The 13793-nt window shown below is 44.3% G+C and overlaps 1 protein-coding gene across 1 annotated transcript in view; it reads right to left on the bottom strand.

Moving 5' to 3' along the window:
• Nucleotides 1-13793, bottom strand: part of ARFGAP3 (ARF GTPase activating protein 3) — a 63042-nt gene that overhangs the window by 39472 nt on the left and 9777 nt on the right. Inside the window, exons 2-5 of the mRNA XM_007975994.3 lie at nt 13139-13257; nt 6370-6442; nt 1203-1334; nt 79-162 (exon numbers count right to left, since the gene is read on the bottom strand). Coding sequence (XP_007974185.3) covers nt 79-162; nt 1203-1334; nt 6370-6442; nt 13139-13257 — 408 coding nt within the window. The remainder of the gene's footprint in view (nt 1-78; nt 163-1202; nt 1335-6369; nt 6443-13138; nt 13258-13793) is intronic.

The raw sequence follows: 13793 nt of genomic DNA, 5'->3' as shown, positions 1-13793 counted from the left end.
CCTAACATTTTAAATATGTACCTTTTGTTAACTGTCAGAGTAAGCACACTTTAAAATGAGGTGAAGCATAATACATACCTCAGGAGAAACGTGAGAGGCAAAAAAATCTTCCTCCTTTGGTGGAGGCGACAAAGGTGGAACCACACAACTATCAAGCCACAGCTAGAACAAAAACACAACGCAGGGCTGAGCATTTCGTCCGGCCTGTAAAGGATTTTATTTGATACCCTTCACTTCCCTTATAGAGACCTGTTTCCTAAAGATTGGTGCTTTCCATTCTTATAAAATCAGTAACATCCCTACAGAGGACCTCTGAGTGCACTTTAGTAATCTATCATCCAGTAAATTTTGCTTCCAAACCTTGAGGAAGTCAAGTACCTCAAATACACAAACCATTTCTGAAAAGGAAAGATCAAAGACTTCATATCTAAATGCAGGTTCCAAATGATAATCAATCCTCATTATTCACGGATTCCATATTTATGAATTTACCTACTTGCTAAAATTTACTTTTAACCCAAACTCAGTCCTTGTAGTGTTTTTAGTCATTTGGAGAATAGTGCAGCAAAAAATCAGTTGCCTGAGAACCACATTCTCAGCTGAGGTAAACAAGACACACTACTCTGGCCTTCTTGTTTCAGTTCTCATAACAAATGTCCTTTCTGTAGCTTATTTCGTGCTACGTTCTTCATGTTTCCGTGCTTTTTATTGAGGATATCACTTTTTAAGATGCCTCTCAAGTGCAGTACTGAAGGGCTAGCTAATGTTCTGAAGCACATGAAGGCTGTGATGTGCCTCATGCGGAGAAAATCCAGGCATTAAAGAAGCTTCATTCAGGGCTCAGTTACAGTCCTTGGTTGTGAGTTCAACATTCATGAGCCATCAATATATATTTAAAAAGGTGTCTCTAAATAGAAACACATGTTAAATAGGTTATGTATTGATCAGTTGACAAAAATGAGACCAGAGCTCATAGGAACCTAAGCCTGTATTTCTCCTAGGAGCAATGTTTTAGTATTCGCTAATCCAGTACTCATGATGAATTTACAGAACATAACTACTTCAAATAGTAAGAATCTATTGTACACTAATTCCTTGTAAGACAACTCAGGTAGAAAAGTTTTACTATTCAGGATAAAAATCACTTTTTCTACTAAGTGAACATGTATCTAAAGGAGACAATGCAGCCTCCAGTGACTTACGTCAGTGCCATGCTTCCGTGTTGCTTGAGAGGCGAGCGATTTGATTTTCTCCCTGTAAAGCTGAGCAGCGCGACTGTTATACTTGGCATTGGTGTCACTGGTGGAACACCCATGTTGATGAAAAAAGGAAGACTACGGAGAAAAGCATGCAGATTAATATTTTGGTAAAACTAGTTATGGCCAGGTACGGTGGCTTACACCTGTAATCCCAGTACTTTGGGAGGCCAAGGCAGGTGGATCACGAGGTTGGGAGATCAAGACCATCCTGGCTAACACGGTGAAATCCCACCTCTACTAAAAATACAAAAAATTAGCCAAGCATGGTGGCAGGTGCCTGTAATCCCAGCTACTTGGGAGGCTGAGGCAGGAGAATAGTGAACCCAGGAGGCGGAGCTTGTAGTGAGCTGAGATCGTGCCACCGCACTCCAGTCTGGGAAACAGAGCAAGACTCCATCTCAGAAAACAAACAAACAAACAAAAAACAAACCAAAAACTAGCTATGAGACTTGCATTACAAAATGAAATAACTAGTCCTCATTTGTCCATTAAACCACCTCTGTCATTGTGAACTTTATTTGGGGAGAAGCTTTCTTCTCAGGACTACTTTTAATTCATGAGCAATCCACTTCTTTTCTTTTCTTTTTTCTTTTGAGACGGAGTCTTGCTCTATTACCCAGGCTGGAATGGAGTGGCTCCATCTCGGTTCACTGCAACCTCCACCTCCTGGGCTCAAGCGATCCCACCACCTCAGTCTCCCAAGTAGCTGGGACTACAGGTGTGTGCCACCACGCCTGGCTAATTTCTGTATTTTTTGTAGAGATGGGGTCTTGCTATGTTGTCTAGGCTAGTCTTGAACTCCTGAGCTTAAAGAATCCACCTGCCTTGGCCTCACAAAGTGCTGGATTACAGGTGTTAGCCACCGCTCCTGGCCCTTTTCTTTGTTTCTTGAGATGGTCTGACTCTGTCACCCAGGCTGGAGTGTAGTGTGGCATGATCATGGCTCACTGCAGCCTCCAACTCCTGGATTCAAGCAGTCCTCTCACCTTGGCTTCCCAAAGTGCTGGAATTAGAAGTGTGAGCCACCATGCCCAGTCCACAATCGATCTCAAAATGGATTCCAGTAAATCAGAATTTTTGACAAATTAGTGAGGAGCTACATTAACATTTATCTCGTTCAACACTATTCTGTCATTAACAGAGACTACAATATAAGTAAGACGATAAAACAAGTATTTAAACAATTAAAAGAAACTGCTTTTACCCACTTCATGAGGATCCATGTACAGCCATGAATTATAGAATTCATATCTTAATTAAAACAGGTCTTCTAAAAACCTATACAAGTGATCCTTTGATGAACCTGATTTGACTGATAATGATATTGGTCACCCACATGTTCCAGATCCTGTCATGAGTGGTTCATGGGCATCATCGCATTCAATCCTCACAGCAACACTATCAGACAGTCACTACTCCTGTCTACACTTTACAGATGGGGACAACGAAGCACAGAGAGGTTCAACAACGTGCCCCAGATCACATGGGTAGCAAGGGACAGAGTTGGGATTCAAATACAAAAGGATGGTTCCAAGCCCATAACTTAGAGCTCCACTGGGTAAACTGAATCTGAGCCTTCCCTCCCCATGTCCCCTGACCCCTGCTGGCTTGAGATGTCCCCTGACCCCTGCTGGCTTGAGATGCGAAAGCTCCTTTCTGGAGTTTGGAGGGTGACTCTGCAACCTTGGGAAGGCTTAGAAATAAGGACAGGTGAGTCAAACCAACAGGGCTAAGTTTAGGAACAAGTTTGTGAACGTCATGATAATGGGCAAAGGTTTCTAAAAAGATGCTTGAGGCTGGGCACAGTGGCTCATGCCTGTAATCCTAGCACTTTGGGAAGCCAAAGCGGGAGGATTGCTTGAGGCCAGGAATTTGAGACCGACCTGGGAACCACAGTGAGACCATGTCTCTACAAACACCCAGAAAATTAATAAAAAATTAATAAGAAACACTGGCCAGGTCTGGCAGCTCATGCCTGTAATCCCAGCATTTTGGGTGGCCAAAGTAGGCAGATCACTTGAGCCTAGGAGTTCGAGACCAGACTGGCAAACATGGCAAAACCCTGTCTCTACTAAAAATGTAAAAAACTTGCTGTGCCTGGTGGTACTTGCCTATAGTCCCAGCTACTTGGGAGGCTGAGTGAATCACCTGAGCCCAGGAAGTTGAGGCTGCAGTGAGCTATGATTTTGCCACTGTACTCCAGCCTAGGCAATAGGAGTGAGACTCTATCTCAAAAAATAAGCTTGAAACATCTAAGGTATACTTTTTTCTTTCTTTCTTTTTTTTTTTTTTTTTTGAGATGGTCTTGCTCAATTACCTAGGCTGGAGTGCAGTGGCACGGTGAACACTGTTCACTGTAGCGTCAACCTCCTGGACTCAAGTAATTCTTCTGCCTCAGACTCCCAAGTGGCTGGGACTACAGGCATGCACCACTATGCCTGGCTAATTAAAAAAATTTTTTTTAGACTTTGTTGTCCAGGCTGGTCTTGAACTCATGAGCTCAAGTGGTCCTCCCGCCTCGGCCTCCCAAAGTTCTGGGATTACAGGTGTCAGCCACCATGTCTGGCTAGGGATATATTTTTAATTAAGAGGTGCAAAAATTGTTTCTTGAAAAGTGAAAAAAAAAAAAATCTTAGTTATTACAATGGTTTATGGCCTTCCAAAGATCACCTCTACCTGACAAAACTGTATTCCTTAGTATTTAATTTATCTCATTAGGGAAACATCGGATCCAATTTAAATGGAAAATTAATTAATTGATTTTTATGCTTAGGGACAACGAAGAAAAAAGACTGAGAAACTAGCATTTTTGAAACTGCTATTATAGACTTCTGACTATTTGATACACACACACACACACACACACACACACACACATATATATATATATATATTTTTTTTTTTCTTTTTGAGACAGGGTCTTGTTCTGTCACCCAGGCTGGAGTGCAATGGCATAATCACAGCTCACTGCAGCCTGGAACTCCTGGGTTCAAGTGATCCTCCCACCTCAGCCTCCTGAGTAGCTGAGGCTATAGGCAGGTTCCACTATGCCTTGCTAATTTTTAAGTCTTTTGTACAGATGAGGTCTCACTAAGTTGCCCAGGCTGGTCTTACACTCCTGGGCTCAAGTGATCCTCTTGCCTCAGCCTCCCAAAGTGTTTGGATTCCCGGCATGAGCCACCATGCCTGGTCATAATTTTTATTTGAAATGCATATAAATTTGATTTCTTATACTTTAGCATATAAGAAACGCCTAAAGGAATTCCATTTACTCAATCTGCACCATTTTGTCCTGATAAATAGGCTACCAGTGCTGTGCAAGATTTGGCTGGCTAGATTTGTGAGGCTGCCAGTTCAGTGTTTGAGATAATCAAATATACTGAATTTGTAAATAAAGTTTACAATGTTTGAAAATCCTTAATTAGGTTTGTAAATGAGGTTAAGGAAATCAGTTCTTTTAAAATTATAAATTAATTTAATATTTTAAGGTTTTTTTTCACAGAACTTAACACACAATATTTATATTTGTGTTTAAAAATTAACACAATATTTGCTATATTTAAAGACATGAAGAATGGGTTTTTTGGCCAGGCGCGGTGGCTCACGCCTGCAATTCCAGCACTTTGGGAGGCCAGGGCAGGCGGATCACTTGAGGTCAGGAGTTCGAGACCAGCCTGGCCAACATGGCGAAACCCTGTCTCTCCTAAAAATACCAAAAAACCCAGGTGTGGTGATGTGCGCCTGTAGTCCAGCTACTCAGAAGGCTGAGGCAGGAGAATCTTTTGAACCCGGGAGGTGGAGGTTGCAGCGAGCCGAAACAGTGCCACTGCACTCCAGGTTGGGCAACAGAGCCAGACTTCGTCTCAAAAAAAAAAAGAACGGGTTTTGTAATTTATAGTTACGAAGTTAAATATTAATTCAAATACAAGCATTCCATCCTAACCACAAGTCACCCCAGTTATTAAAAAACTATTGTCATAAAGAAGCTTCCAGTTTCTCTGTACCCTTGCTTCCTGTTTTAATTTTCTTAAAGCACTTATCACTGCCTGTTATTTTCTTGTGAACATATTTCTTTGATCGCTCTCTGACTGCCTCTGTCTGTAAGAGGGGATCTTGGTTATTTTTACATAGTATTTTGAGACAAGGTCTCACTCTATCACCCAGGCTGGAGCACAATGGCACCATCTCAGCTCACTGCAATCTCTACCTTCCAGGCTCAAGAGATCCTCCCACCTCAGCCTCCCGAGTAGCTGGGACTACAGGTATGCACCACCATGCTTTCCTAATTTTTGTATTTTTTGTAGAAACGGGCTTTTGCCATGTTGTCCAGGCTGGTCTTATATTCATGGGCTCAAGGTGATCTGCCTGCCTCAGCCTCCCAAAGTTCTAGGATGACAAGCATGAGCCACTGTGCCCAGATGGGGATCTTGTTTGTCTTGTCTGTCACTGTATCCCCAGTACCTAGCCAACGTTTCCATTTTATTAGGTGTTTAACAGATTTTTCAATAAACAAGTCAACTGCGTCTGTCCAACTCCAAAACCCATCAGGCTCTCTGCTTCATCTCATAGGGCCTCCCAAACTTACAAGTATTGAACTCTTTTTGTTTGTTTATTGGGGCGGAGTCTCGCTCTGTCACCCAGGCTGGAGTGCAGTGGTCTGATCTCGGCTCACTGCAACCTCTGCCTCCCAGGTTCATCCAATTCTCCCGTCTCAGCCTCCCGAGTAGCTGGGATTACAGGTGTGCGCCACCATGCCTGGCTAATTTTTGTAATTTTTTTTTTTTTTTAGTGGAGACGGGGTTCCTCCATGTTGGCCAGGCTGGTCTCGAACTCCTGACCTCAAGTGATCCGCCCACCTCAGCCTCCCAAAGTGTTGGGGTTACAGGCGTGAACCACTGCGCCTGACCTGTTTGTTTTTTATAAATAGATGGTCTTGCCATGTTGCACAGGGTGGTCTTGAACTCCTGGGCTCCAGTGATCCTCCATCTCAGCCTCTCAAACGGCTGAGATTACAGGCATGAGCCACTGCACCTAGCCTGAGCTTCTTTACTATTATAGCATAACAAATATTTAAAAAAGAAGGAAAACGGTGAGTTTGAGATGAACTTACTGCATTAGCGTTTCCTCCAACTTGCATGCATCGCAACTGAAACCATGACCAGTTAGAATCCAACTCTGTAGATCTAAATGGAAAGAATATTACTAAACGTTAATATTTTTTATCCACAGGATCAAAATCAGCGAGCTTTTGAGAATAAGGTTTCCTTTTTAGGATCCTAAAGAATTCTAAGTTTGTGTCAACAAGGACCCACATTTTTGGGATGCCAGGACTCCAGAGTGGATGATGGCTGGTGCGAGCAACCCCTGGCTCCTCTCGTCCTTGCTGGAATGCAGGGCACGGGGACATGACGAGTGTCAGCAGGCGGCTGGAACAACATCAACCCCTTGCCTCCTATCCTTAGTTGGGTATGATTTAAAATTTGTTAATGCGTCTCTACTCGAAACAGATGCACTGTTTGGATGTTTTCATGTCGGTGATCTACTTGTCCAGTTTGATCCCTACCAGAAGCTCGGAGGATGCTCATTCTCTCATCACAAGGTAGAAGAGACCTACCCAACATCACGACCGGCAGGGAGAGGAGAAAACACAAGATTTCATGCTCCTGAAGTGAAAGCTACAAGCACTTCCTGCCCCTGCCACACCTTATGCCTGACTTCTCTCCACTGTAAGATCAAATCTGAAACAAGGCATTGAGTATAGCTACAACAATGCACATTCACCAAGGGGTCGATTGTAAAGCAACAATGTTAGAATCTTTATACTGAATCCAGAGAAATGAGCAAAAAGCAGAGGCTGTTATTCAGTAATAGCTTGCCTTACACTAACTGTAAAGGAATGTGGATATTTTAGAATGGGTATACGTAGAATACCTTTTACAAAACGGGCAAGGAAAAAAGAAAACAAGCTTCAGGTGCACCAAAACTTTCCTTTGTGCTGCCCTTATATTTACTAATTTCTTTCTTTCTTTTTGAGACAGGGTCTCACTCTGTCACCCAGGAATGTAGTAGTGTGATCACAGCTCACTGCAGCCTCAACCAGGATTGCTCAAGAAATCCTCCTGTCTCAGCCTCCCAAGTAGATGGTAGCCACCATCCCTGGCTTTTTTTATTTTGAGATGGAATTTTGCTCTTGTTGCTCAGGCTGGAATGCAATGGTGCGATCTTGGCTCACTGCAACCTCTACCTCCTGGGTTCAAGCGATTCTCTTGCCTCAGCCTCCTGAGTAGCTGGGATAACACTCATGTGTCACCATGCCCAGTTAATTTTTGTATTTTTAGCAGAGACAGGGTTTCTCCATGTTGGTCAGGTTGGTCTTGAACTCCCGATCTTAGGTGATCCACCTGCCTTGGCCTCCCAAAGTACTATGATTACACGCATGAGCCACCGTGTCCGGCCTTTTTTGTTTGTTTGTTCTTTGTTGTTTTTTAATAGAGATAGGGTCTTGTGTTGCCCAAGCTTGTCTAGAACTTCTGAGCTCAAGCAACCCTCCCACCTCAGCCTCTCAGTGTTGGGATTACAGGTGTGAGCCACCATGCCCAGTGAACCATACCTTTTATTTTTTTTTGACACGAGAGTCTCTGTCACCCAGGCTAGAGTGCAGTGATGCAATTTCAGCTCACTGTAACCTCTGCCTTCTGGATTCAAGCAATTCTTGTGCCCCAGCCTCCAGAAGTAGCTGGGAATAGAGGCGTGCGGAACCACGCCTGGCTAATTTTCATAATTTTAGTAGAGATGGGGTTTCACCATGTTGGCCAGGCTAGTCTCGAACTCCTGGCCTCAAGCAATCCCCTCATTTCAGCCTCCCAAAGTGCATACCACTATTAATCTAGAGTTTTACTTATCAACAAGCTCAGTAACTACTTCCCAGCAGCCCTTTGTTTATAATTTGTTTGATTAACTCTATAAGGTCATGAACCTGGGAGGCAGAGGTTGCAGTGAGCCAAGATCACACCACTGCACTCCAGCCTGGGTGACAGAGCGTCTCTACTAAAGACCCTTTCTACACTAACATCATAAAAAGATTCTCCCCAGTGTCCACCGAGCAGGAGCCCAGATTCTGCCCTGGTCATTATCAACGTGTTCTAAGGCTCACTATGTGCCAGGCTTTATGGGACTCTCTTGCTCGCTCCTGCCAACACCCTATATGGCAGGTCCTAGTATTCTTACCCTCACTTTCAAGAGAAGGAAAGTAAGACATTCAGAGGTAAGGAACACACCCAAGGCCAGGAAAGGACAGATCAGATTTGCCCTCCCCCACTGCCCTGCCCCACCGCATCCTAGCTCCTGCATCCTCAGCCTGGGTCCTCACCTCTTCCTGACGTTGTCTCCTGCTCTGCCCAGGCTGTCAGCCTCCCTGCATGCCTCACCCCTCCAGGGCCTCAGGAGTGAAGTATTAGTTCCCAGCCTGGCAGCTAAGGAGCTCCACAATATGACACAGATCCTCTCCTTTAACCCTTACTTCTCTTTATTTTCCTATGCATGCAAAAACTCATTCCAAGGCATTTCACTTTTTCCTACTTCTATATCTGAAGGTCCGAGCACTGACCTCAATATTCCCTCCCTTGTCTCCATTATCTTTTTTTGTTGTTGTAGAGATGAGGTCTCACTATGTTGCCCAGGCTGGTCTTAAACTCCTGGGCTCAAACTATCTTCCCACCTCGGCCTCCCAAGTGCTGGGATTACAGGCACAAGCCACCATGCCCAGCCTTGTCTCCATTATCAAAACCTCACCAAACCTTCCAAGTTTATCGCAAATGTTACCTCTTTTAAACTTGCCCTAATTTTCCAACCAGAAGTGGGCACAGGACTTAGTTTCCAACTCTGATGCATAACTTTGCAGTCCATCTTCTTATTTACGTTGTATTTAAGCCTGTCCCTAACCCCATGCCAACGAGATAGATGCAGGGATCCCATTCACCTTTAATAAGCTCAAGAAATACGTAACGGCAAACTTGAGAAGAAACAGAGCTAGAGGGGAAGAGCAGCCTGAAACATGGAGATCTCAGCAATGGAGGTGAAAAGGGGCAAAAGTCAGTTCAATCAGGTCCACTGTGGGAGCAGTCAGCAAACAATGCAGCTTGCCCTCTCCATATATTCTTAATCTGCCTTCCCCCTTTTGCTTGGCAAAAGCCGTAACTTATAAATTATTTTTCCTCTGTAAATTTATTGACTTGAAATTCTAGTTAAAGAAAAAAAACTCCACTTAAACATGCACACCACCCATGCCACACAGGAAGCTGTGTGTGTGTGTGTGTGTGTGTGTGTGTGTGTGTCTGGCAGTGGGAGGGGAAGAAGAGGGGAAAAGTATTCTAGAGGAGAGACTTCATATTTTGGGACTGCTTGGATTTTTTCCCAGTTAGCTAGTGGTGTTTTTTTATTTTTTATTTATTTTATTTTATTGAGTCAAGGTCTTTGTGCTGTCACCTAGACTGAAGTGAAGTAGTAAGATCATAGCTCACTACAGCCTCAAACCCCCAGGCTCGGCCAGGTGCTGTGGCTCATGCCTGTAATCCCAGCACTTTGGGAGGCTGAGGCGGGTGGATCACATGAGGTCAGGGGTCCAAGACCAGCCTGGCCAACATGGTGAAACCCTGTCTCTATTAAAAATACAAAAATCAGCTGAGTGTGGTGGCACACACCTGTAATCCCAGCTACTCAGGAGGCTGAGGCAGGAGAATCACTTGAACCCAGGAGGTGGAGACTGCAACGAGCTGAGATTGTACCATTGCACTCCAGCCTGGGCGACAGAATGAGACTGTTTAAAAGAAAAAGATAAAAAACAAAATAAACAAGCAAATAAAAAAACCAAAAAAAACCCCAATCTCAAGTGATCCTTCCACCTTGGCCTCCCAAAGTGCTGGGATTACACGTGTGAGCCACTATGTCCGGTCCCCCAATTTTTTTAGGAATAAAAAATTTAAAGAATAGCTCCTCTCTGCCTTAAAAATAACAAAAACCATACTCAGTACCTTCTCATCCTTGACTTTCTCTTGCCCAAATCCTAGACTCCTGCCCTAAGGTTGTATCATGAATTTTAATTGTTTTTGAATCATTTACAAGCATTGTGATTCATACGGTTCTATTTATCTTTTAAAAGGTCAGTGATTAAACCTGCAATGGCCCAAACAGATCCTGCTGTACCACCCTCAGGCTCTAGCTCAGTCCTTGCCTCAGGGAGGAACACATCATAAAACCACCCAATTTCCTGGAATGGCTTAAACCAGAAGTATTCTCAAGTGATGAGGAAGAAGGAGAGCCAGATTATAATGGGCGAGACTTAGCAGAAAGAAGGAGGGAAAGAACACAGTAAAGACAGAAGGAAGAGAAGCGACTAGGTATTGGAGTCTAGTCTTCACCTGCTCTGGGCAGGGAAGGTTACCATAAACTAACTGGTAATGATCAATCTGGAAAACAAAGTACACTAAAAACAAGCTTCAGCCGGGGTAATCCCAGGACTTTGGGAGGCCGAGGTGGGCAGGATCACCTGAGGTCAGGGGTTCAAGACCAACCTGGCCAACATGGAGAGACTCTTGTCTCTACTAAAAATACAAAAATTAGCTGGACGTGGTGGCACATGCCTGTAATCCCAGCTACTCAGGAGGCTGAGGCAGGAGAATCACTTGAGTCCGGAAGGCAGAGGTTGCAGTGAGCTGAGATCGGGCCACTGCACTCCAGCCTGGGCGACAGAGCAAGACTCCGTCTCAAAAAAACAAACAAACAAACAAAGAATTATAATAGATTTTATCTTATAGGAACAAATGCTCCTTCTTAATAATCACGTTGTATCAATATTTCAATATTCCTTAAGTCATAATATAAGATTGCTTGCCACAATTTCAAATGGGCAGCCTAACTGGTTCCTTCCCTAGAAAAGATGCAGTAGGGAAATCTCTGGATTGTCTGGGGAAGGCAGCAATGACTAAGCCATGGCTGTTTGAGGGTGCCCTGCAGAAGCTGTCCCGGCAAGGGCCTGTGGCAGCTGACATGCAGGCCTTGCTTGGCTTCCAAGCCCTGGGGATCTTTCCATTATTTGTTTTATTATTTCAATTTATTTCACTTCGCAAATAGTCCTGCCTCCCACTGGCCTATGGGGTTATCCCATCAGACTGTCTGTCCAAAGGTGGTGTCTTCTGACGCTTTGCATAGGCCCCATATGGGCTATCGCTGTAAAGTATCAGAAGTAGAAGATGGTTTACTCACCACAGGGGCCAATGCAACCCAAGTCTTCAGATAAAAGGAGAAAAAAGACCTTCATGTTATATACATTTGAAACTGCCACTAAAAATCATTCACTCAGGCTTTGTGATATTAGTGTCCTTGGAAGCCAGAGCTGTAACGTTATGCTGGAAGCGAAGCCCTGATGCAAGGAGAGCGTCTCATTGACATAAACTCTCCACTTTGGTGGACATAGGACAGACCCACAGCACCTGATTCCCCTTCTCCCATGAGTCGGTACTTCGTACTGCTGAATTATTAGAAGATAAACTGTCATAAATCGGTTTTCCATTGCTTGTAACACAATTCCTGAAACTGGGTAATGTATAAAGAAAAGAAGTTGATTTCTTACAGTTAAGGAGGCTGAGAAGTCCAAGGTCAAGGGGCTACATCTGGTGAGAACTTTCTGTTTGTTTTTTTTTTTTTTTTTTTTTTTTTGAGACGGAGTCTCACTCTGTTGCCCAGGCTGGAGTGCAGTGGCGTGATCTCGGCTCACTGCAAGCTCCGCCTCCCGGGTTCAAGCCATTCTCCCGCCTCAGCCTCCCGAGTAGCTGGGATTACAGGCGCCCGCCACCACGCCTGGCTAATTTTTTGTATTTTTAGTAGAGATGGGGTTTCACCATGTTAGCCAGGATGGTCTGGATCTCCTGACCTCGTGATCCACCCGCCTCGGCCTCCCAAAGTGCTGGGATTACAGGCGTGAGCCACCACGCCCGGCCCGGTGAGAACCTTCTTGCTGGCTGGACTCTGCAGAGTCCAGAGGCAGCACAGGCCCTCAACTAGTGAGAATGCTGAGCATGCTAGCTCAGGTCTCTCTTCTTCTTCCTATAAAAACGCTCACATGATAGCCCATTAATCCAGGAATGGATTAATCCACCCATGAGGGCTCAATCACTTCTTAAAGGCCTCACTTTGGCCGGGCACAGTGGCTCACACCTGTAAACCCAGCACTTTGGGAGGCCGAGACGGGCGGATCACGAGGTCAGGAGACCGAGACCATCCTGGCGAACATGGTGAAACCCCGTCTCTACTAAAAATACAAAAAAATTAGCCGGGCATGGTGGCAGGTGCCTGCAGTCCCAGCTACTCAGGAGGCTGAGCCAGGAGAATGGCATGAACCCAGGAGGCGGAGCTTACAGTGAGCCGAGATCGCACCACTGCACTCCAGCCTGGGCGACAGAGTGAGACTCCGTCTCCAAAAAAAAAAAAAGGGGCCTCACCTTTTAATATCGTATGGCAACACTGAAAATCAAATTTCTTTCTTTTTTTTTAAGAGACAGGGTCTCACTCTATCGCCCAGGCTGGAATGCAGCAGCATGATCATAGTTCACTGCAGCCTTGACTCCTGGGCTTAAGTGATCCTCCCACTTCAGCCTCCCGAGTAATCAGGACTACAGTTATACATCATCACACCACAACATTTTTTATTTTTTTGTAGAGGCTGAGTTCGCTTGAGCCCAGTGAGCTATGATGGCACTACTGAAGCAAAGGTGACAGGTGACAAGGCAAGACCCTGTCTCAAAAAAAGAAAAGAAAAAAGGGGAAAAAAAACACCCATGTAACAATGTAATCACTTTCACCCCAATGAGAGAAGATTCACTTACCGAATAAAACTCAAGTGAACACCAAGTGACCGGTGGGACCCGGAGCAATCAATGCAAAGGAACACTCCATAGGTTATGCTCGCCCAGCTGGGATTTTTGGCACCACAATCAAAACACACCTGAAAAAAAAAAATGCTAAATTCAGTTACTAATTTATGTTAGCCAAATAAATTATCCTATAAGATACAGTAAATGACTTAGCTTGAAAACTGCTTAACCTTTATAATGTAAACTTTGGGATTGTAATATTAGAAAATATCTCATCTAGGTTTTTTTTAAAAGCCTCATATTTCATGTTCTTTTATTATTATATATAATTATATTAATTATAAATTAGTATAGTTAATTACTATATTACGTATTTTTTTATTTTGAGACAGAGTCTCGCTCTGTCACCCAGGCTGGAGTGCAGTGGTGCGATCTCAGCTCACCATAACCTCCGCTTTCTGGGTTCAATTGATTCTCCTGCCTCAGCCTCCGGAGTAGCTGGGACTACAGGCTCGCACCACTATACTCGACTAATTTAGTATTTTCAGTAGAGACGGGGTTTTACCATGTTGGCCAGGCTGGTCTCGAACTCCTGACCTCAGATGATCTGACAGCCTCGGCCTCCCATAGTGCTGGGATTACAGGCATGAGCCACTGTGCCCAGTTT

Source organism: Chlorocebus sabaeus, chromosome 19 (genome assembly GCF_047675955.1).
Source record: "Chlorocebus sabaeus isolate Y175 chromosome 19, mChlSab1.0.hap1, whole genome shotgun sequence".
NCBI lineage: Eukaryota > Metazoa > Chordata > Mammalia > Primates > Cercopithecidae > Chlorocebus > Chlorocebus sabaeus.
Note: the sequence above shows the minus strand (reverse complement) of the source record. Positions and strands in the feature narration are given on the sequence as shown.